This window comes from Macaca fascicularis, chromosome 16 (assembly GCF_037993035.2).
Source record: "Macaca fascicularis isolate 582-1 chromosome 16, T2T-MFA8v1.1".
NCBI classification, from domain to species: Eukaryota; Metazoa; Chordata; class Mammalia; order Primates; family Cercopithecidae; genus Macaca; species Macaca fascicularis.
In genome coordinates, this window is record NC_088390.1 from 9,668,693 (window position 1) to 9,693,008 (window position 24,316).

The 24,316-nt window shown below is 43.1% G+C and overlaps 1 protein-coding gene and 1 pseudogene across 4 annotated transcripts in view; one reads left to right on the forward strand and one right to left on the reverse strand.

Annotated features, from left to right (window-relative positions):
- The window catches only part of CFAP52 (cilia and flagella associated protein 52), a 70,262-nt gene that overhangs the window by 3,408 nt on the left and 42,538 nt on the right, over nucleotides 1–24,316 (forward strand). For 3 of the 4 annotated variants that reach the window (XR_012425278.1, XM_005582879.4, XM_005582881.4), the window contains exons 2-5: nucleotides 10,588–10,787; nucleotides 11,508–11,644; nucleotides 18,388–18,516; nucleotides 22,763–22,862. Coding sequence is in view for 3 of the 4 variants with exons in the window: in XM_005582879.4 (XP_005582936.1) it covers nucleotides 10,588–10,787; nucleotides 11,508–11,644; nucleotides 18,388–18,516; nucleotides 22,763–22,862 (566 nt within the window). In the remaining variant the exon portion in view is untranslated. Of the gene's footprint in view, nucleotides 1–10,587; nucleotides 10,788–11,507; nucleotides 11,645–18,387; nucleotides 18,517–22,762; nucleotides 22,863–24,316 lie in introns of those variants that run through there. The other variant, XM_074018581.1, reaches the window with a different exon arrangement.
- LOC123569511 (large ribosomal subunit protein eL19-like) lies at nucleotides 15,888–17,478 on the reverse strand (annotated as a pseudogene).

Below are 24,316 nucleotides of genomic sequence, written 5' to 3' on the forward strand. Positions count from 1 at the left end.
CGAACTCTTCGTAATTGCAACCTCATTTTCCTGATCTCATATTACTATTATACTAACAGGACTTAATATACTAATCACAGCCCTCTATTCCCTTCACATATTCATCACAATGCAACGAGGAACACTCACACACCATATAATTAACATAAAACCCCCCCTTCACACGAGAAAACATATTAATATTCATACACCTCGCCCCAATCATCCTCCTATCCCCTTCGTTCTATCCCCTACATTTAGAATGTCTAAAATCTAAATGTCTAAAAAAGTCTGAAGATTTTTATTTTCTTAAATTTTAGAGATGGGATCTCACTGTGTTGGGCAGGCTGGCCTCAAACTCCTGGGCTCAAGCAATCCTCCCACTTCAGCCTCTCAAGTAGCTGGGATGACTGGCTTGCTAGTACACTGACCTGGCTATATCCTAAAGATTTTTGATGTATCCTCCAGTGCTATATCCTATACACAACAGAAATATATATAGGATTATTTCTAATAGCATTTTTTTTTTTTTTTTTTTTTTGAGACAGAGTCTCACCCTGTCACCCAGGCTGGAGCACAGTGGCTCGATCTCAGCTCACTGCAACCTCCACCTCCCAGGTTCAAGTGATTCTCCTGCCTTGGCCTCCCGAGTAGCTGAGATTACCAGTGCCCACCACCACATCTGCCTAATTTTTGTATTTGTAGTAGAGACAGGGTTTCACCATGTTGGCCAAACTGGTCTCAAACTCCTGACTTCAGGTGATCCACCCGCCTCAGCCTCCCAAAGTGCTGGGATTACAGGTGTGAGCCACCGTGCCTGGCTGCATTCTTTCTCATAACTAAATATTAGAAACAACCAAAATCTTCATCAAAAGTGGAAAGGACAAATCAATTGTAGTATATTGTATTCATACAATTTAATTCCTCTGCAAGAATTGAAAAGAATGAACTACTGCTGTATACAACAACATCGATGGATCTCACAAACAAATAATATTAACCAAAAAAGCCAGATACAAAAGAGTACAGATTGTATTGTTCCATTCATATAAAGTTTTAAAAGGAGGGAATTGGGCCGGGCGCGGTGGCTCAAGCCTGTAATCCCAGCACTTTGGGAGGCCGAGACGGGCGGATCACGAGGTCAGGAGATCGAGACCATCCTGGCTAACACAATGAAACCCCGTCTCTACTAAAAATACAAAAAAATTAGCCGGGCGAGGTGGCGGGCGCCTGTAGTCCCAGCTACTCGGGAGGCTGAGGCAGGAGAATGGCGTAAACCCGGGAGGCGGAGCTTGCAGTGAGCCGAGATAGCGCCACTGCACTCCAGCCTGGGTGACAGAGCGAGACTCCATCTCAAAAAAAAAAAAAAAAAGGAGGGAATTGGATCTACAGGAATAAAAGTCAGAACAGTGACAACCTTTCAGGAGATAGAGACGGGGAGAAGGAGCACGGGAGACCTCTGGGTGTGCTCATGTTCTACTTCTTGATCTGGGCTATAAACAGGTGTGTTTACTTAAAACAAAAAAAAATCACAAGATCTACAAATTTAGAAAAGGAGAGGAGACTTATTTCTTGTAAAGGGTTGTGTCCTGTAAGGTGGTCATCCTACAGGCTGAGAAGCGTGCCTCAGGCCAAGGCCAGAGACAGGCACTTCAAAGGAGGAGGAGTTGGGGTAGGAGCTTTAGGTTGAACTGATTGTCTAAACATACATATTCATGCCGGCTGTGGTGGCTCACACCTGTAATCCCAGCACTTTGGGAGGCCAAGGCGGGTAGATCACCTGAGGTCAGGAGTTCAAGATCATCCTAGTCCAGCATGGTGAAACCCCATCTATACTAAAAATACAAAAATTAGCCAGGCATGGTGGTAGGTACCTGTAACCCCAGCTTCTCGGGAGGCTGAGGCAGGAGAATCGCTTGAACTTGGGAGTCGGAGGTTGCAGTGAGCTGAGATCATGCCGCTGCACTCCAGCCTGGGGGACAGAGCAAGACTCTGTCTCAATAAATATATAAGTAAATAAATAAACAAACAAACATACATATTCATCAGGTTATAGGAGGAGCTATGAATACTCGTGAAAGTGGTCCCAACACATGTGTATTGAACAAACATTGATGTAATATATGACCCATGTTCACCTTGGGATGGAGACCTAACATTTAAATGTATTACAATTAGGTCCTATATGTCAAAAGGCCTTTTCGGAACATGAAGGCACATTAAGTGGGAAGCCTCAGTAAACTGGCCACAGGCAGTCTGTGGTGAGTGATCTTCTTACCAGGAAGAATATTATGGAAATCAGTCTGTTGTCCAATCAAAACTGTTCTTATGGCGGGTTGAACAGGGCTTCAGTTAGTAAGTGCCTGTGAACTGGACGGGTTGCAGTTGTTTTCATATTGCTTATCTCGAGATAAGTGCTTGTTTAGCTGCCAGAGAAAAAGAAAAACCTTGTGACAGTGCATAGTTTATTTTATTTATTTTTTTGAGATGACGGAGTCTCGCTCTGGAGTGCAATGGTACGATCTCGGCTCACTACAACCTCCACCTCCTGGATTCAAATTTTCTCCTGCCTCAGCCTCCAGAGTATCTGGGATGATAAGCACCCACCACCACGCCTGGCTAATTTTTGTATTTTCAGTAGAGACGGGGTTTCACCATGTTGGCCAGGCTAGTCTCCAATTCCTGACCTCAGGTGATCCACCCGCCTTGGCCTCCCAAAGTGCTGGGATTACAGGAGTGAGCCACCACGCCCAGCCATAGGGTGGAGGGGTGCATGGCCTTAGGTCCTGTTTATACTTTGATATCTTATTGCCACAAAGAGTCTGTTTCTGTCAATCTTATGATCTCTATTTTAACATTAATGCTGATCAGTTGTGTCTAAACCACAAAAGAGAGGGGGTATAATGAGGCATGTCTGACCTCCCGTTCCTTCAAGTCTGGGAACTCAGCTTTAAGGTGTTTTGGGGGTCCCTTTGTCCAAAAGGGGATCTGTTCAGTCAGTGGCTGGGGTGGGGCAGCATGGGGATTGGAGAGCTTAGGATTTTATTTTTAGTTTACAAAAGTTATTGAGTTTTCTGTATTTTGTCTTCACTGAAAAGTGTTTATGTTAAAAAGCTATCCTAGCTCTCAAAAAAGAGAGAGAGAAAAGGCAGAACTTTCATAAGGCTTGGGAGAAAAGATTTTGACTAGGAGTCAGCAGGTAAAGATTGAAGGCAGAATATTTCAGGTTATAGCTATGGGGGGCGGAGGGGGCAAAGGACGAAAAGTGGAGAGTGCAAGGCCTGGTTGCAGAACAGCAAATAGCTTGGTGTGGCTTCAGTATCAGGGACTGGCAGGATAACACAGGAAAGAAAAGCTGGAATTAGATTTCAGAGGCCTTAAATGCCAAGTGATTGAGTTTAGACTTCAGATGGAAACAAATTAGAAACAAAAGCAAGGCCCCTTTTATCATTGCGACACTGAAACTCACTGTAGTGTTATATTATTCAACTTGAATTTTTTTTGAGATGGAGTCTCACCCTGTCGCCCAGGCTGGAGTGCAGTGATGCCATGTTGGCTCACTGCAACCGTCGCCTCCTGGGTTCAAGAGATTCTCCTGCCTCAGCCTCCCAAGTAGCTGGGATTATAAGCATCTGCCACCACGCCTGGCTAACTTTTGTATTTTTAATAGAGACGGTGTTTCGCCACATTGGCCAGGCTGGTCTTGAACTCCTGATCTCAGGTGATCCACCCACCTGGGCCTCCCAAAGTGCTGGGATTACAGGCATGAGTCACCGCAACTGGCTTTAACTTGAACTTTAACTTTATAGTATCAATATGTAACTGTACTAGACACTTGTAGGTATTGTATTTTGACAGGAATTACTTAAGCAAACCAAATATATTTGTGTTAAAAACATTTAATAAAATTATAGTTATTAAGGATTTGGTCGTATTCATCCGTTGACTGGAGTAGGTAGCCCATGATTTTCCTATTATGGTATACAAAGAGTTCTTATAAACTAAAAACAGCAACAACAACAAAATAGATCAGGAGTCTACAAACTATAGCCCATGGGCTAAATCTGGCCCACTGCCTGTTTTTGTAAATAAAGTTTTACTGGAATGTAGCTATGCCCGTTTGTTTATGTATTGTCTATGGCTGCTTTTATACCACACTAGCAGAGATGAGTAGTTGCAAGAGACCATATTGCCCACAAAGCCTAAAATATTTACTCCCTGGGCCTTATTAAAAAAAAAAAAAAAAAAAAAAAAAAAAGGCCAGACAGACCCTGTAAATAGGTAATGGGCAAAGAAATATAAATGGCTATTAGCTCAAAAAGCTAAAAAATGCTGTTAAAGATCATGAGCAGTGGCTCACACCTGTAATCTCAGCACTTTGGGAGGTTGAGGCAGGAAGATTCTTTGAGGCCATGAGTTCGAGACCAGCCTGGGCAACATGGTGAAACCCCATCTCTATAAAAAACACAAAATATTAGCCAGCCATGGCGGTAGTCCCAGCTATTTGAGAGGCTGAGGTGGGAGGATCACCTGAGCCCAGGAGGTAGAGGCTGCAGTGAGCCATCATTGTACCACTGCACTCTAGCCTGGGCGACAGAGTGAGACCTTGTCAAAAAAAAAAAGGTAATGTAGTAAGGTGAGAATAAGAAATGATTCTCAATTACTATTGCCAGTATTAATTTTACAACCTTTTTGAAGGCCAGTTTTATGGTATCTATTACAATTTTTAATGAGGATAATCTTTGAGCTTTTAAGAACTTGAATCACTTATTCAAGTTTTCAAAAAATTATGTACAATGAAATTCACTGTGATAGTTTCTATAATAGCTGAAACATTGGAAGAAACAACCCAAATGTCCATTGGTAAGAAGTTTTAAAAAATTATGCCCCTGAAATGTTTTTGAACTAGACAGAAGTGGTGGTTGCATAGCATTGTGAAGGTACTAAATGCCACTGAATTGTTCACATTAAAATAGTTGATTTTATGTTGTGTGAATTTCACTCCAATAATTTTAAAAATTGTATTCCTTTTGTGCAATTCACTACTGTATAATCCTTAAGAAAAATGGGATAGATGTGTATAAACCAATGAGGAAAGATGTTAGAGACATGTTAAGTATAAAATGCAATTTGCCATACAGTGTGTATGATATGAGCCTATTACAGTTTAAAGTGTACGTATGTTTGAGAGAGAGAGAGGGCATAGAGAGAGAGGAGAGAGAGGGAGGGACAGAGGGAGACAGAGAGGGAGGGAGAGAAGGAGAGAGAGAGAGAGAAAATGGAGTGTGTGTGAGTAAGTCTGGAGAAGACAGCAAAGAATATGAATTGTAGTGGACATGCGTAGTTTTAGTTACTCCATATCTGAATACTATTCTATTTGACAAGTATCCCAAGATAGGTAGGAGCTGGTTCTATTGCTTTAGTGAGAGCCTAAAAGGGGCACATAGTTTCTCTCCTAATTCCTTGGCAGTCAGTTGAGAGATGTAACATAATTGGCTCAGCCAATCAGACATTCCCACTCAGCAGTTCCACTCTTATAGGAGTGATGCAAAGGAGCAGAGCATCTTGGGAGTCAAATACTGCATTGAGCATTGAGCAGTGTGGCCATGAGAGGTCTTAGTTCACGTCACTTGGTCTCGCCTTGCTATTAGTTCTGCCTGTTTTTCAAGTGTGATCCAAACTTCCTGCCAGTGGTGTGAGCAGTATGTATTCCTTCCATATAATTCTTTTTCTGCTACATTTAGCCAGAGTTGACTCTTCTAGTTTACAACCAAGAACCATAATTATTCAATGCAAAAACAAAAATAATTCTGAAGAAATACACACCTGCATGTTACAAAGTTATCTCTGGGCAGGTTACACACCTAAGAGTAGAGTAGCTGGGTCCTGGGGCATGTGCGCGTTCAAGCATCATCAACAAAGACACATTGTTTTCCAAAGCAATTAGACCAATTTACTCTCCCACCAAGCATTTTGTGAGCGTTCCCTTTGTTCCGCATCAACAGTGATGCCTGGTACTGTCAGCCATCTTAATTTTAGCCATTTTGGTGGATATGACATGGTATCTCATTTCGGACATAATTTACATTTTCCTGGTTACTTATGATGTTGCATCTCTTTTTGTATATTTATTTGGTTTTGAATTTCCTTCAGCATAAACTGGCCATCCATATCTTTTGCCCATTTTTCTATTGAGAAGCCTATGTTTTCCTTATTGCCTTGTAGGAGTTCTTCGTATGTTATGGAGATGATCTATTGTATACATTGAAAATATCTTCTTGTTTGTGTTTTTCTCTTCATCCTCCCAATAACAATGTCTTTTGTCATTAATTATTAATTTATTTATTTTTGAAAGGGTCTCACTCTGTCACCCAGGCTATAGTGCAGTGGCACAATCCTCAGTTCACTGCAACATCCAACTCCCAGGTTTAAGCGATTCTCCTGCCTCAGCCTCTCAAGTAGCTGGGATTATAGGTGTCCACCACCACACCCGGCTAATTTTTGTATTTTTAGTAAAGACAGGGTTTCGCCATATTGGCCAGGCTGGTCTCAAACTCCTGGTCTCAAGTGATCTGCCTGCCTCGGCCTCCCAAAGTGCTGGGATTACAAGCGTGAGCCACCCAGCCCGGCCTAGATGTTTTTCATTTTTAACATAACTGGGTAAATATATCAGCCCTTTCTTTTATGATTTGCTCTTTTTGTGTCGTAGTTAGAAAGCCATTTCTTACACTTTTTGTATACATCATCTTGTTTTTCACATTTAGGTCTTTGATCTACCTGGAAGATATTATTTGTGTAAGGTGTGAATTGTGAATCTAAGTTTAATTTTTCCATATGGATAGCCATATGATTGTTTATAAAGAACCTGCAATTAGAAAAAGTAAAAATATTTTTAGTAGGAGTAGATCACCCCAAAGACATAAACCTTAGTATTATAAGAACATACTGCATAAAAAAGGAATGCTCAATTAAAATGAAAAGAATCATTTATTCAATAATTACATTTGGCCATTTGAGCAAAAATAATCCATTTAGTTACAGGAATCACATAAAGCACCAAAATAAATTCCAGAGGGAGTTCAATATAAAAGAGGCATTCATTTAAGAACAAGAAGATTATATTAATAAATATTTATGACTCTTTTGATGGAGAAAGAGATAGCAACAAAAAAGATTTTTCAAAACCCAAGAATAAATGTAATAAGAAATGAGTGAGATCTTTATGAGAAAAAAATGGAAAATGCTACTAGAAGACATAAAAGGGGACTTATGAAGAAACATACCCTGTTTTTAAAATAGAGGTATTTTATATTATTATAAAAATCACTTTTCCTTAAGTTTATCTGTACATTTAATACTATCTCACTAAAAACACAATCATGAATTTTAAATAGCCAAGGTGACATGAAAGTTTACATTGTAAAATAAACACGAAGAGCAATCAAAAAAATTCTAACCATAGGTGAGTAATAATGGAGGACCTCGGTCTGTTTCATATTAAAACATATTACGAGGGTTTATAATTGTTGAGATGGTTCTTGGTGTAACCAAAATCAGGTTTGGGCCACTTGTCACTTGAAAGCTAAAAACTCAAGAGATGAGCTTTGGTGAAAGGAAGGTTAGCTTTATTGGAGAAGCCAGCAACACAGGGGAGGCAATAAACTGGGGTTCAAAGATCACCTCACTGACTTGAGTCTCTAGATCAGGGAAATTAGAGGAAATAATGATCAAAGCATTTTTATGAAACTCGCACAGTCTCAGGTAGGCAGTTAGTCAATATTCTGGGGCCTTCTGCAGATGTCATCTACCCTGTTCTTACCAGGCTGGTCAGCCCATTCCCAGAGTTGTTGGTCAGTGTATTGTCTTTTATTTTTGCCGAAGGTCCTGTTCTCCTGAAACTGATTTTAGTGAATAATCTACCAACTCAAGCAAAACAATAATTGCATTCAAGCAAACAAACTTTTCTCTAACACGGTAGCAGTAGTGTTACCTTGGCAGATATTTGGAGTACAGGAGCTGCCTGTGGAAAGAGGCGTGACCATGAAAGGTCCCAGGCTCTCCAGAGCACCTGCTGGGCACACAGAATGAAACCGAAATTTAAAAAAAAATTCTTTTCCTGGTTATATCGAGGCATACTTGACATATTAAAGTTGTCTCAATTCAGAGTGTATCACATAATGTGTTGATATACATACACATGGTGAAATGATGTCTACAATCAAACTAATTCACATATTCACCTCACATAGTTACTTTTTGTGTGCAATGAAAACAAGATCAACTCTTTTAGCAAATTTCAAATATACAATGCAGTATTATTGTTATTATTATTTATTTATTTTTTGAGATGGAGTTTTGTTCTTGTCACCCAGGCTGGAGTGCAATCATGCAATCTCAGCTCTCTGCAATCTCCGCCTCCCAGGTTCCAGTGATTCTCCTGCCTCAGCCTCCCGAGTAGCTGGGATTACAGGCGCCCGCCACCACCCCCAGCTACTTTTTTGTGTTTTTAGTAGAGACGGGGTTTCACCATGTTGGCCAGGCTGGTCTTGAACTCATGACCTCAGGTGATCCGCCCACCTTGGCCTCCCAAAGTGCTGGGATTCCAGGAGTGAGCCACTGCACCTGGCCACAATGCAGTGTTATTAACTGTGACCATGCTGTACATTAGGTCTCTAGAACTTCTTTATCCTGCGTAGCGGACCTTTGCACCCTTTGACCAACATCTCTTCATTCCCCCACCCCTAGCAAACACCATTCTACTCTCTGCTTTTATACATTTGGCTTTTTCAGATTCCACATCTAAGTGAGATCACCATGCAGTATTTGCCTTTCTGTCTCTGGCTTCACTTAGCATAATGTCCTCCAGGTTCATTTAAAAAAAAAAAAAAAGAATTAAGGACCTGAATAGATAATCCTCAAAAGAAGACATACAAACGGGCAACGGGTATATGAAAAGGTACTCGACATCACTAGTCATCGGGGAAATGCAAATCAAAGCCCAAATGAGGTATCACCTCACACCTGTTCGAATGGCTATTATTACACAGACAAAAGATAACAAGCTGGCGAGAATGTGGAGAAAGGGATCCCCCGTCCACTGTTGGTGGGAATGTAAATTGGTGCAGCCATTATGGAAAACAGTATAGAGTTTCCTCAAAAAATTAAAAAGAAAACTACCAGATGATCTAGCAATCCCACTTATGGGTACAAGGAAATGAAATCAGTATATGGAAGAAATATTTGCACCTCTATGTTCTGTTCAGCGCTATGATCAGCACTATTTGCAATAGTCAAGATGTGGAAACAATCTAAATGCCCATCAACAGATGAATGAATAAAGAAAATGTGACACACACACAGGCACACACAATGTTTTATACACACACACACACACACACACACAGAGAGAGAGAGAGAGACAGAGAGAGAGACTCGCTCTGATTTTTTATTTATTTGTTTGTTTATTTATTTTATTTTGAGACAGAGTCTCACTCTCGCCCAGGCTGGAGTGCAGTGGCGCAATCTCGGCTCACTGCAAGCTCCACCTCCCGGGTTCACGCCACTCTCCTGCCTCAGCCTCCCGAGTAGCTGGGACTACAGGCGCCCGCCACCTCGCCCGGCTAATTTTTTCATATTTTTGGTAGAGACGGGGTTTCACCATGTCGGCCAGGACAGTCTCGATTTCCTGACCTCGTGATCCGCCCGCCTCGGCCTCCCAAAGTGCTGGGATTACAGGCGTGAGCCACCACGCCTGGCCACGCAATGTAATATTACTTAGCCTTTAAAAAGAAGGAAATCATGCCATTTGTAAAGACGTGGATGAACCTGGAGAATATTATGCTTTGTGAAGTAAAATAGGCCAAATTTTCATCTTTACCCAACCTTTGCCTGAGGTAGCTGACTCCCGTTATCCCTATGCCTGTGCGTTCACCCAAGCAGGCTGCTCACGCTCCATGCACTCACGCTTTTTAGGATTACGAGAATTGGCCGTAGGCCTTGCTGGAGCAGCATCACCATCACTTAGGAGCTTATGAGAAATACAGAATCTCAACCCCTTCTCAGACCTGAAATAGGAATCTGCATTTTAACAAGATCCATCAGGGATTTTTATAAACATCAAAGTTTAAGAAGTGATTACTAGATAAACCTTGTTGTCAGTGAAATAAAATTACCTATTTCCCCAACTTATTTTAGCTGAACTAAGGCTTATTTTAAAAGTGTTGGCTGGGCATGGTGGCTCACACCTGTCATCCCAGCACTTTGGGAGGCTGAAGTGGGCGGATCACGAGGTCAGGAGTTCAGGACCAGCCTGACCAACATGGTGAAACCCCGTCTCTACTAAAAATACAAAAAAAAAAAAAAATTAGCTGAATGTGGTGGCAGGTGCCTGTAATCCCAGCTACTCGGGAGGCTGAAGCAGGAGAATCACTTGAACCCAGGAAATGGAGGTTGCAGTGAGCCAAGTCTGCACCGTTGCACTCCAGGCTGGGCGACAAGAGCAAGACTCCGTCTCAAAAAAAAAAAAAAGTGTTGTCTTTTGTACTCAAGTAGAAAATTCCCAGCCACTTCTGCAGCTGATTATTATTACTGTGCATCTCTCTCTTTCAGGACATGTGCCCACTGGTCTCAAATGCCATCCTGACCAGGAGCATCTGATTTTTCCTCTTGGTTGCACAATCCTCATTCAGGCAATAAATACTCAAGAGCAGAACTTCCTACAGGGTCACGGCAACAACGTCTCCTGCTTGGCCATCTCCAGGTCCGGACGGTACATCGCCTCCGGACAAGTCACATTCATGGGGTTCAAGGTGAATACAGTGAAAACGACTTATTGTCAATTTATCTAGAGGTGCCTCCCTAGAAGAACTACCACGCCACAAGTTGCTAGTTCTGTGTGGCAGTGTGCTTTATTCTTCCTTCTTCTTCCTTTCAACTTCTCTTTTAACTCATCTTCATTCTGTCAGACCGCGAGTGAAGGACTCTGATGATTTTACACCCGAGGTTGCAGCTTGTGACCGATAATGCTCACAAACAAAAGTTCCCGCTTAAAGCTGTTTCCATTGTGTTGCTGTCACGTTTGTAGAACCTGATCTGATTTCTAGAAAAATGATAGAACGGGCCGGGTGCGGCAGCTCACGCCTGTAATCCCAGCACTTTGGGAGGCCGAGACGGGCAGATCACCTGAGGTCAGGAGTTCGAGACCAGCCTAGCCAACATGGTGAAACCTCATCTCTACTACAAATACAAAATTAGCTGGGCGTGGTGGCGTGTGCCTGTAATCCCAGCTACTCAGGAGGCTGAGATAGGGAGAATTGCTTGAACCCAGGAGGTGGAGGTTGCAGTGAGCAGAGATCGCGCCACTGCACTCCAGCGTGGGCAAAAAAGAGTGCAACTCTGTCTCAAAAAAAAAAAAAGAAAAGAAAAAAAGAAAAGTGACAGTACTAATTGTTTTTCACCAAGAAGGGCAGTCATCTCCTCAGATGGTTTTAATGCCTCCCTATGATCTGACGGTGTGTTCTTGCCCCCAGGCAGATATCATTTTGTGGGATTATAAGAAAAGAGAGCTGCTTGCTCGGCTGTCCCTTCACAAGGGCAAAATTGAAGCTCTGGCCTTTTCTCCAAATGATTTGTACTTGGTATCACTAGGAGGCCCAGATGACGGAAGGTAATGAACTAAACATATTTACTTATTTTCTTTATTTTTTTTTTAACTTTTATTTTAGGTTCAGAGGTACATGTGCAGGTTTTTTATATAGGTAAACTTAAGTCACAGTTATACAGATTATTTCATCAACCAGGTGCTCAGCCTAGTACCCAGTAGTTATTTTTTGTGATCCTCTCCCTCCTCTCACCCTCTACCCTCAAGCAGGCCCCAGTGTCTGTGTTCCCTTCTATGCGTTCCTGTGTTCTCATCATTTAGCTCCCACTTATAAGTAAGAGCATGTGGTATTTGGTTTTCTATTTCTACATTAGGTTGCTAAGGATAATGGCCTCCAGCTCCATCTACGTTCCTGTAACAGACATGATCTCATTCTTTTTTATGGCTGCATAGTATTCCATGATGTATATGTACCACATTTTCCTTATCCAGTCTACCATTGATGAGCATTCAGGTTGATTCCATGTCTTTGCTATTGTGAATAGTGCTGTGATGCACATACAATCAGATACGTCTTTAAGGTAGAATATGTATATTCCTTTGAGTATGTAGCCAGTAATGGGATTGCTGGATTTAATGATAGTTCTGTTTGCAGCTCTCTGAGCAATCACCACCCTGCTTTCCACAATGGTTCAACTAATCTACGCTCCCACCAACAGTGTATAAGCATTCCCCTTTCTTTGCAACCTTGCCAGCATCTGTTATTTTTTGACTTTTTAATAATAGTTGTTCTGACTGATATGAGATGGCTATCTCACTGTGGTTTTGATTTGCATTTCTCTAATGACCAGTGATATTGAGCCTTTTTTCCTATGCCTGTTGGCTGCATGTATGTCTTCTTTTGCAAAGTGTTCACGTCCTTTGCCTGCTTTATAATGGGGTTTTTGTTTTATCTTATAAATTTATTTAAGTTCTGTACAGATGCAAGATACTTTCTCAGATGCCAAGTGTGCAATATTTGCGTATTTTCTGCCAGGTGTATTTCCAGAAGTGACAAGGGTCCTGTCCCCTCTAATGTTCTCTCTTGGCCCGTCTATATTTCAGTGTGCATTGTCTGAAAAGCCTCTGAGAAAAATACCCTAAGAGAGTGGTTTTCGAACTTGGCTGCTTGTTGAAATCACCCGGGCAGCTTTAGGGAATCACTGGTGCCTGGGTGTGCCTTCAGAGAGTCCAATTTGATTGGCCTGAGCTCTAAGAGTTATACAAGCTTCCCAGTACTGTGTTGAACAAAAGTGGCCAGAGTGAGCATCTGTAAGGAACATGGCTGTGCTTTGGTCAAGGAGAGGCCAAGGAAGGATGTTTACATCCTACGTGACTCAGCAAGTTTAGAGCGCAGGCGTATAATTCCACTGCTAACACAGGCCTTGTAGCCGTAACATGGGAAAGGCCATCACTTGGCTCTACACCACTATTATCTGTTAAAGGTATAATTGTCCTGTGGACACTGTGCAGGTGCCCTGGCGCCCAGAGAAAAAGAGAGAGAGCCAGAGCTGTCCATCTTTGCAGATGGACAAAGGGGAGCCAGGACACAGCTCAGCTCACTCGTGCCCAGAGAGACAAAGAGTTAAGCTGCTGACCCTGAAGCCAGGGTAGAGCTGGCTGCGCAGCTGTATGTGGGAGCTGCCAGCTCAAGAAGCACAGGCAGGGCGGACAGTGTGAGAAAGCTGTTGATGAGAGCTGCTGCTGAATAAAATCATCTTCCACCTGCCTACAGTCCCCAAGTGTTCTTCCTGCTCATCCACCCACTCCCCTCGGACTTCAGCATGGGCTGGACCCGGACCCTGGGATCTGACAGCATCCATATCTTGTTTCAGGTCTTAGTGGAAAGGCTTTCAATTTCACCCCATTCAGTGTGATATTAGCTGTGGGTTTGTCATATAAGGTCTTTATCATGTTGAGGTATGCTCCTTCCATATTCCATACCCAACGGAATATTTTTTTAGCCACAGAAAAGAATTTTTTTTTTTTGAGATGGAGTTTTACTCCTGTTGCCCAGGCTGGAGTTCTATGGTGCAATCTTGGCTCACCGCAATCTCTGCCTCCCAGGTTCAAGCAATTCTCCTGCTTCAGCCTCCCGAGTAGCTGGGAGCTGGGATTACAGGCATGTATCACCACGCCTGGCTAATTTTGTAAATTTTTTTTTTTTTTTTTTTTTCCAGTAGAGACAGGGTTTCTCCATGTTGGCCAGGCTGGTCTCAAACTCCTGACCTCGGGTGATCCACCCGCCTCAGCCTCCCAAAGTGCAGGGATTACAAGTGTGAGCCACCGTTCCTGGCCAAGACTTTTTTTCTTTTTTTTTTAAGAATGAGCTATTGTCATTGCAGCAACATGAATGTAACTGGAGGTGATTATATTCAATGGAATAAGCCAGGCACAGAAACAAGTATCTCATGTTCTCACTCATATCTGGGAGCTAAAAAAAGTAGTTCTCACAGAGGGAGACAGTGGTTAGCAGAGGCTGGGAAGCGAAGGAGGTGGGGGGATAAGAGAAGTTGGTTAATAGGTACAAACATACACTTACATAGAAAGAATACATGCTAGTATCCAATCATACAGCAGGAAAATGATAGTTAATAATTCGGTGAATATTTCAAAATAGCCAGAAGAATTGTAATATTCTCAACACAAAGATAAACGTTTGAGGTGATGGATATCCCAACCACTCTGATTTGATCATTACACATTGTACACAGGTATCAAAATATCCCTGTATCCCGCAAATATGTACAGCTCTGGTGTAGCTGTAAAAAAGTGTCCCAGATGATTCTAACGTGCGTTAGATATGAGATCCATTGCTGAAAAGAAGGACACCATCCCCACCATCACTGTCATGAAAGACAACAGCTACATTTTTAAAGCACTTACCACGTGGCAGGCATGACCTGAAGGTTTTTATTGCATCATCTAAATTAAGTCCCACATCAGTTTCAAGAGGTGGAAGCTATCGGTGCCAGGTGACAAGTAAGGAGCCAGCTGCTGAGTGACAGACCTGGAAGACAAACCCTAGCAGCATGACTCCAGAGGCTACGCCTTGAGCTTGCATTGCCAAGACATGATCTTTGCCCTTGAGTTAACTCACAGTCAAGTTGGTAGGCAGAGAACAGAAAGGAAACTGGAAAAAAAGAAGTATATTTAAAGTATATTAGGAAGAACCGGCCAGGTGTGGTGGCTCACACCTGTAATCCCAGCACTTTGGGAGGCCGAAGCAGGCAGATCACCTGAGGTAAGGAGTTCGAGACCAACCTGGTCAACCTGGTGAAACGCTGGCTCTACTAAAAACACAAAAATTAGCCGGGCGTAGTGCCGGGACCTGTAATCCCAGCTACTTGGGAGGCTGAGGCAGGAGAATCTCTTGAACCTAGGAGGCAGAGGTTGCAGTGAGTGAAGATCGCACCACTGCACTCTAGCCTGGGCGACAGAGCGAGACTCCGGCTAAAAATAAATAAATAAAAAAACAAACAAAATATATTAGGAAGAACAATCAATGCAGTACATATTCCTATGTAAATGTCAAAGGAGCACAATCTGTAGAAGAAAAATAATAACACCTGAGGTTTGTATGGGATTTAATACTTCAGTACACTTCTATGTATATTTTCTTATTTGAGCTTCATAGGTTTATTACAAAGGAAATTTATATTTGTGTATAGTTATATAACGATAATCCTTCTCTTACTATATAGCAAGTCAACAAAATTTTCATGAGATTTCTTCCTTTTCTTGTCATTCATCAGTGGTCACCCCTTCCCTGGCCCATTACCACTTGACTTTCTGATAAGAAATGTATTGGCCAGGTGCGGTGGCTCACGCCTGTAATCCCAACACTTTGGGAGGCCAAGGCAGGTGGATCAACTGAGGTCAGGGGTTTGAGACCAGCCTGGCCAACATGGCGAGACCCCATCTCTGCTAAAAATACAAAAATTAGCCAGACATGGTGACAGGCACCTGTAATCCCAGCTACTCAGGAGGCTGAGGCAGGAGAATTGCTTGAACCTGGGAGGCGGAGGTTGCAGTGAGCCAAGGTCGTGCCATTGCACTCCAGCCTGGGGACAAGAGTGAGACTCCATCTCAAAAACAAAAAAAACAAAAAAAACAAAAAAAAAACAGTAAAAAGAAATGTATCCAGAAATCCTCTGTTAATGTTCTTAGCTCAACTTTTTTTTGCAAGCAGTAAAAGGCTTGTTTTATTTTAATGACTGATCTATGTAATCATCAAGACTGCTATCTACAGACAAGAAATGGGGAGCTTCTATTTCTTAGCCTCTTCCTCCTTGGACAAGTCTTGATCTTCTCCTTCTTGGCCCAGAGATGCTCTTCACGGCGCTTGTGTACTTCCTTGGTCTTAGATCTGTGGGCCTTAGCCTGGTCAACCGGGAGCTTCTCGCAGGCTTCGTCTGCCATCAGCTCATGGATATGTTCCATGAGAATCCAGTTGTTTTTTGAACACATTCCCCTCCACCTTCAGGTAGAGGCTGTGATACGTGTGGTGATCAATCTTCTTGAATCCACAGTATCTTCAGAGCAGGTGGCGCAGAATCCTCATTCTCCTCATCCAGGTTACTTTCTCTGGCAAACGGCTGCACCCTTTGGCTTACCTATGCCCATGTGTCTGCCCTTCAGCGGGCCAAGGTGTTTTCCCAGCATCCAGCCAGGGAATGGACAGTCACAGGCTTATGGATAATTAGCCCGTCTTTGATCAGCTTCCAGATCTGCTGGTGGGAGTTGGCCTTGGCAATTTCACTGGTCTCATTGGGATCCAACTAGACCTTCTTGGCACTAGAGGAAAGCCCCGTCTAAAGCCTGAGCATCCTCACGGCTTTGGCCACTGCAGTAAAAGGAAAGAGTTCCAACATCCTTTGCTCAACTTAAAGCAGTTATTCTCAACCTTTGGTGCACACTGAAATCACCTAGAAAGATTTAAAAAACACTGATGCCTGGGTCCCACCCCCAGAGATTCTTGGAGCTAGGTCATTAGGCCACCCCCATCCCACCCCCTGTCAAAGAGACTAGGTCTTGGGGGGGGAAATGGCCCCTTAACCAAGGTTAATCTGGCAAAACCGTTAATCTCCTCTATAATTTTAAGCTGCCTAAAAGTTGCTTGCAGAACATTCGAGAATGTTGAAAAGCCAAAAGAAAGAAAAGAAAACAAACCTTGCTGTACTAAAAAATGCAATATGCCCAGCCCTGGATAGTGTCTGTGGTGAGAAGGGTGGAGTTCTGCTGACTGGTTTGCATAGTCAGGAGATCAACCCTGAATGGATGGCAGGGGTTTATTCTACCCAACCCATCTAGCTTCTACACAGAGGAAAAGAAACAAAAGGGAAGCTGCCAATTATAGTGGACATCCTATAGTTTTCATGCCTTTTTTTTTTTTTTTTTTTTTGAGATAGAGTTTCACTCTTGTTGCCCAGGCTGGAGTGCAACAGCACAATCTTGGCTCACTGCAACCTCTGCCTCCTGGGTTCAAGTGATTCTCCTGTCTCAGCCTCCCAAATAGCTGGGATTACAGGCATGCACCCCACCACGCCTGGCTAATTTTGTATTTTTAGTAGAGACGGAGTTTCTTCATGTTGGTCAGGCTGGTCTCGAACTCCCGACCTCAGGTGATTCACTCTCCTCGACTTCCCAAAGTACTGGGATTATAGGCGTGAGCCACTGCTCCCGGCCTGCATGTATCTTTTAAATTTTGTAACCTATTTATGAAACTTTTGGCATTGATGTCATCATGGTATTCATGTTGTAATGCAACCTGCTTTTTGACTAACTTTATACCAAGGACATCTATGTACGTACACGTAGATATAGATCTCATTCTTTGCCATAATAGCATAGTAGTCCATTGTACAGATATGCTGGAATCTATTTGGCCAGCTCTCTATGTTGGTGCCCTTTGTTTTATCTATTTTTAAAACAAATTTGTTTTGTGCTTGTTGTCACACAGCCTAGGCAATAAGAGCAGTGGCTCACACCTGTAATCCAAGCACTTCGGGAGGCCAAGGCAAAAAGGATCACTTGAGCCTAGAAGTTCAAGACTAGCCTGATTCTCCTGCCTCAGCCTCCTGAGTAGCTGGGAGCTACAGGTGTACTCCACCACTTCTGGCTAATTTTTTAATTTTCAGTAAAGATGGGTTTTTACCATGTTGGCCAGGTTGGTCTCAAACTCCTGACCTCAGGTTGGTCTCAAACTCCCGCCTCGGCCTCCCAAAGTGCTGGGATTACAGGTGTGAGCCATCGCACCTGGCCAACATTCGAAACCATCCTGGCCAACATGGTGAAACCCCGTCTCTACTAAAAATACAAAAATTACCCGGATGTGGTGGTGCATGCCTGCAGTCCCAGCTACTCGGGAGGCTGAGGCGGGAGAATCGCTTGAATCCAGGAGGTGGAGGTTGCAGTGAGCCGAGATTATGCCACTGCACTCCAGCCTGGGCAAAAAGAGCGAAACTCCATCTCAAAAACAAACAACAACAACAACAAAAAACTTTTAATGTGTCACTGTTGTGTCTTCTAGTAGGGAGACCCCTGTCTCTACAAAAACTGAAAAATTAGCCAGGTGTGGTGGTTTGTGCCTGTAGTCCCAGCTACTTGGGAGGTGTGGTTCAGGAGATGTTGGGGTGGGGTAATTTCATTGTTCGTTTTTAAGTAACCTATTGTGTTTTTTTCTTTCTAGAACCACTAAGATCGTTGTTTCTTATTTTGAAAGCCTATTTTCCCTTTGACGTTTTTTTTGGTCCTTCTTATTTCGGCAGTGTGGTGGTGTGGAGCATAGCCAAGAGAGATGCCATCTGCGGCAGCCCTGCAGCCGGCCTCAATGTTGGGAATGCCACCAATGTAATCTTCTCCAGGTGCCGCGATGAGATGTTTGTGACTGCTGGAAAGTACGTGTCTGCCTTCAGAGTTTTCAGAACTCATACATTGCTTTATTTTCTTGCACAGAAAACGTGGTCATTTTGATCTGGGGGAACGTGTCTTTAGTCCTGGATAAATACCTTACATCATAGTTTTTGTGTTTTTGTACTCATTAAAAGTTCTCTTCGCTGGAAGTCTTTTAACTACAGTTATTTTAAAATTCTGTGATTACTGATGAAAAGATTTTGCTTACCTGCTTAACTGTTCTCAGGTGCTTGTTTGTGATGGGATTATCTCCAATCCATGCTCACAGAAATAATTTGCACAATTGCACAAATTCACCCACTGATGGATGTTTCTTTCCACCTGCTCTTGACTGGGGTCTCATAATCTGATAGTTTGCAAATGAATTCTGCCAGGAAGTTTCAGATGGTTAGACTGTTAGCCATATAAGATAATTACAGGCAGGATCAGCTTTAACCAGCTAATGGTGACCCAGCTCAAAGTTTGAACAGAGGCCAGTATCTGCCTAAGGGAGGGAATAAATTAATTTACAGATTCACTAATTAGAACCCTGTTTGGAGGGTTTTTTGTTTGTTTGTTTGTTTGTTTTTGACAGTGTTTTGCTGTGTCACCCAGGTTGGAGTGCAATGGCGTGGTCTTGGCTTACCGCAGCCTCCACCTACCAGGTTCAAGCGATTCTCCTGCCTCGGCTTCCCAAGTATCTGGGATAACAGGCACCCCACACCTGGCTGATTTTTGTATTTTTAGTAGAGACAGGGTTTCACCATGTTGGCCAGATTGGTCTCCAACTCCTGACCACAGATGCCTGTTTGGAGTTTGAAGGGAAGGTTAAACAAGAATTTTAAAAATCCTTTTTTTGGGGGCCAGGCACGGTGGCTCCCGCTTATAATCCCAGCACTTTGAGAGGCCAAGGTGGGCGGATCATGAGGTCAGGAGATCGAGACCATCCTGGCTAACAGGGTGAAACCCCGTCTCTACTAAAAATACAAAAATTAGCCAGGTGTGGTGGCGGGCACCTGTAATCCCAGCTGCTCAGGAGGCTGAAGCAAGAGAATGGCCTGAACCCAGGAGGCGGAGCTTGCAGTGAGCCGAGATCGCACCCCTGCACTGCAGCCTGGCAACAGAGCAAGAATCCGTCTAAAAAAAAAAAAAAAAAAAGAAGAAATCCTTTTTAAATGTTTATATACCAGTCCAAAGGGAAAGAAATCAGAAAATACAGAGTTGAAGTATGTGCTCGGAAGAACTATTTTTTTTCAACCCATGTGTGGCCTCCCATCTGGGAAAGTTATACGTGGTTGGTTACCTTTCCAGCCAGAGAAGAGAATTTGTGCAGGTCCCCATCTGTATTGTTTCCTATCCCCGCTTTATGATATGCAACTTACATTTGCTCCATGGCTAATCCTGAGGAACGATTCATCCAGAGGAGAGGCCATGAAGCTAATGAAGCTAATTGACCAAGCAACCTAAAGCAACTGACCAGGGGCTGTGGCGGCGCTCTTCAACTTTGTTCAGGTTTGCAGAGCGATTTGACTCAGCCAGGGTTTCATGAGGCTCTTTCTGCTCCTTAGCAACCCCTTCAGCAGCAGGCATGGGTCCATTCTGATGTCCATGAGCAACGTTTCTTCAGGACTCAAATCTTGAATTTTATATAAAAGAAGTTTTTTAGGGCAATCTGCATTCTGTGTCTGGCTTGATTTCATGTGACACTGAGAACTGAGAAAATGAGCGTTCTTAAGTAAAATGTTTGACAGGGCACCTACGTATGCCGGGCTCTCTAACTTGGTCCCAGTGCCATGTGTTCCACCATATTGTCCCCGCGAGATAGCCTGCAAGTTTCAGTATTTCAGAATCCAAAGAACATCTACCAGGAACACCGTGAAAAAAGCTCTTTGTTTAAAAAATAAAAAAAAGTTCAGTACGTTTAAAATATGTCTGAGTGCTTACTATATATACATAACTCTGGAAGCTAAAAAACAAAAAGAAAAACTATATATACACACACACATATAGTTATATATGTATATGTGTGTGTATATAGATGTGTGTGTGTATATATATACACATATATACACATCTATATACACATATATACACATATGTGTGTGTGTGTGTATACATATATACACACATATAGAGAGAAATGGAGTCTCACGCTGTCACCCAGGCTGGAGTGCAATGGCACGATCTCAGCTCACTTCAACCTCTGCCTCCTGGGTTCAAATAATTCTCCTGCCTCAGCCTCCCAAGTAACTGGGATTACAGGTGCATGCTGCCACAGCTGGCTAATTTTTTTGTATTTTAGTAGAGATGGGGTTTCACCATGTTGACCAGGCTGGTCTTGAACTCCTGAGCTCAGGCAATCCACCCGCCTCAGCCTCCCAAAGGGCTAGAATTATAGGTGTCAGCCACTGCCCCAGCCCAAAACTTGATATATTTTTAGATTATTAATCTTTTCTGCCTTAAAATATTAGCTGAAGTCTTTGTGATGTTGGCCTTGAAATTTTTATACAATTATTAATTCAGATTAATCCAACATATAATGAGTCAACACTGACCATGGATCAAGTCCTGTGTTAGATGCTTATTTGATTTAGCTTTTAGTCATTTGGTCTCATTTCTCTTTCCTTGAAGACAAGACTCCACATCACAGGTCTTCCCTTTAAAATTTTCCTTGCAACTCAATATCTTGAAAAAAAACACATTTAAACTTACTCCTCCTCCTGGTTTTTTTGTTTTGTTTTGTTTTGTTTTGTTTTTTGAGACGGAGTTTTGCTCTTGTCACCCAGGCTGGAGTGCAATGGCACCATCTCGGCTCACTGCAAACTCCACCTCCCAGGTTCAAGCGATTCTCCTGCTTCAGCCTCCCGAGTAGCTGGGATTACAGGCACCCACCACCACACCTGGCTAATTTTTTATATTTTTAGTAGAGACAGAGTTTCACCATGTTGGCCAGGCTGGTCTCGAACTCCCGACCTCAGGTGATCCACCCACGTTTGCCTCTCAAAGTGCTGGGATCACAGGCGTGAGCCACTGTGCCCGGCCCTCCTCCTCCTGTTGAACTGAAATTTGGTGTCCTTTGACCAACATCTCCCTACTCTCCCACCCCCAGTCTCTGATAACCACCATTCTACTGTCTTATGAGTTAGGCGTTTTTATACTCCATAGCTGAATAAAGTCATGCAGTATTTGTTTTTCTGTGCTTGGCTTATTTCACTTAAAACAATGTCCATCAGATTTGTCCATGTTGTCACAAATGACAGAATTTCTTTTCATCGTGTACATATACCACATTTTTAAAGTCCATCCATCTTTTGATGGACACAGGTTGTGTACATCATGGTGAGTATAGTTCATAATATATTGTATACTTGAAAATTCCTAACAGAATTAATTTTAAGTATTCTCACCACCAAAAAAAAATGGTAATTATACAAGGTAAGGCATATGTTCAATAGCTTGATTTTGCTATTCTGCAATGTGTATATGTATATAAACCTCATGATGTACACCATAAATATATATTATTTTTACTTGTCAATTCGAGAGAAAGAAAAGAAGGCCAGGTGTGGTAGCTTATGCCTGTAATCCCAGCACTTTAGGAGGCCGAAGTGGGCAGATCATGAGGTCAACAGATTGAGACCATTCTGGCCAACATGGTGAAACCCTGCCTCTACTAAAAATACAAAAATTAGCCGGCCATGGTGGCGGGCACCTGTAGTTCCAGCTACTCGAGAGGCTGAGGCAGGAGAATGGCTTGAACCTGGGAGGTGGAGGTTGCAGTGAGGCGAGATAGCACCATTGCACTCCAGCCTGGCGATAGAGCGAGGCTCTGTCTAAAACAGAAAGAAAGAGAGAGAGAGAGAGAGAGAGAGAGAGAGAGAGAAAGAAAGAAAGAGGAAAGAAAAGAACAAAAAGGAAGAAATTTAAGAAGCTGTGATTTGCTCTGCCCTTGTTCTCATGCTTACGTGTGTGTTTGTTTTCCGTACAGCGGGGAGTGTGCACTTCAGAGTGAGAGGGAGATGGGTGTGAATCCTGCTCTGCTGTGTTCGAGCTCCGCACTTTCTTATTTGGGAGGGGGGATCACAAAACCTGCTTCATGGTGCTGTTATGAGAATCGAATAAAAGATCTTTCATAGTGCACTAGGCCATAACGAAGCCTTGAAAATGTTTAGATCTCTTCCCTTCAGTTTCAGGGATGAAGTGATTATTCCATGGGTGTCCATTTGATTGTGACTTTTTTTTCTTTTATAGTGGGACAATTCGAGTATGGGAACTGGATCTTCCAAATAGAAAAATCTGGCCAACTGAGTGCCAAACAGGACAGATGAAGAGAATAGTCATGAGTATTGGAGTAAGTATTAATCAAGCATTAAGTAACAATTAGCACACATACCTGTTAGCAGTACTGGCCAAGGTGTTTGTATGTGTGTACATGGGGCTGGGGATAGGAAGGTGGGGAATAGACATAGGGGGTGTTGATTGAAGAAGCTCACCTTGGCCTGGCATGGTGGCTCACACCTGTAATCCCAGCACTTTGGGAGGCAGAGGTGGGTGGATCACCTGAGCTCAGGAGTTCAAGACCAGCCTGACCAACATGGAGAAACCTTATCTGTACTAAAAATACAAAATTAGCTGGGCGTCGTGGCGTATTCCTGTAATCCCAGCTACTTGGGAGGCTGAGGGGGGAGAATCGCTTGAACCTGGGAGGCGGAGGTTGCGGTGAGCCGAGATTGCACCACTCCACTCCAGCCTGGGCAACAAGAGCAAAACTCTGTCTCCTGGCCAACATGGTGAAACCTTGTCTCTTCCAAAAATACAAAAATTAGCCAGGTGTGGTGGTGGGTGCCTGTAATCCCAGCTGCTCAGGAGGTTGAGGCAGGAGAATTGCTTGAACCCGGGAGGCAGAAGTTGAGGTGAGCTGGGATCACGCCACTGCACTCCAGCCTGGGCAACAGAGTGACACTCTGTTTCAAAAAGAAGAAAAAGTTGGCCGGGCGTGGTGGCTCAAGCCTGTAATCCCAGCACTTTGGGAGGCCGAGACGGGAGGATCACGAGGTCAGGAGATCGAGACCATCCTGGCCAACATGGTGAAACCCCGTCTCTACTAAAAAAATACAAAAAAACTAGCCGGGTGAGGTGGCGGGCGCCTGTAGTCCCAGCTACTTGGGAGGCTGAGGCAGGAGAATGGCGTGAACCTGGGAGGCGGAACTTGCAGTGAGCTGAGATCTGGCCACTGCACTCCAGCCTGGGCGACAGAGCGAGACTCCGTCTCAAAAAAAAAAAAAAAAAAAAAAGAAGAAGTTCACCTCTGCCACACCCTTTAGGAGTCAGGGAAGAGTCACCTAGACACAGCACAGGTAAACCTTGTTTTACTGGAATCTAGGCTGTCATTAAACACCCAAAGCCTGCCTCACCTGGACGAAAGCACTGTAGCCCGTGGCACTCAGGGCCCACAGCACATTCCTATGTCACTGATGCTATTTCTGCTACTGAAAATAAAGTTTCTGACCAAGAAATCCATTGTTGAAATGCAGTCTCTTCCATACAGATAAATTATTAACATATTTTAAATGTGGATTTATATATTCAGGTTGTGTATTCCTTATCTGATATGCTTATAGCCAGAAGTGTTTTGAATTTTGGATGTTTTTCAGATTTTGGAGTATTTGCATTACACTTACCAGTTCAGCATCTCTAATCTGAAAATTCAAAATTTGACATGTGCCAGTGAGCACTTCCTTGGAGTGTCACATCAGCACTCAAACATTTCCGATTTTGGAGCATTTCAGATTTTAGATTTTTGGA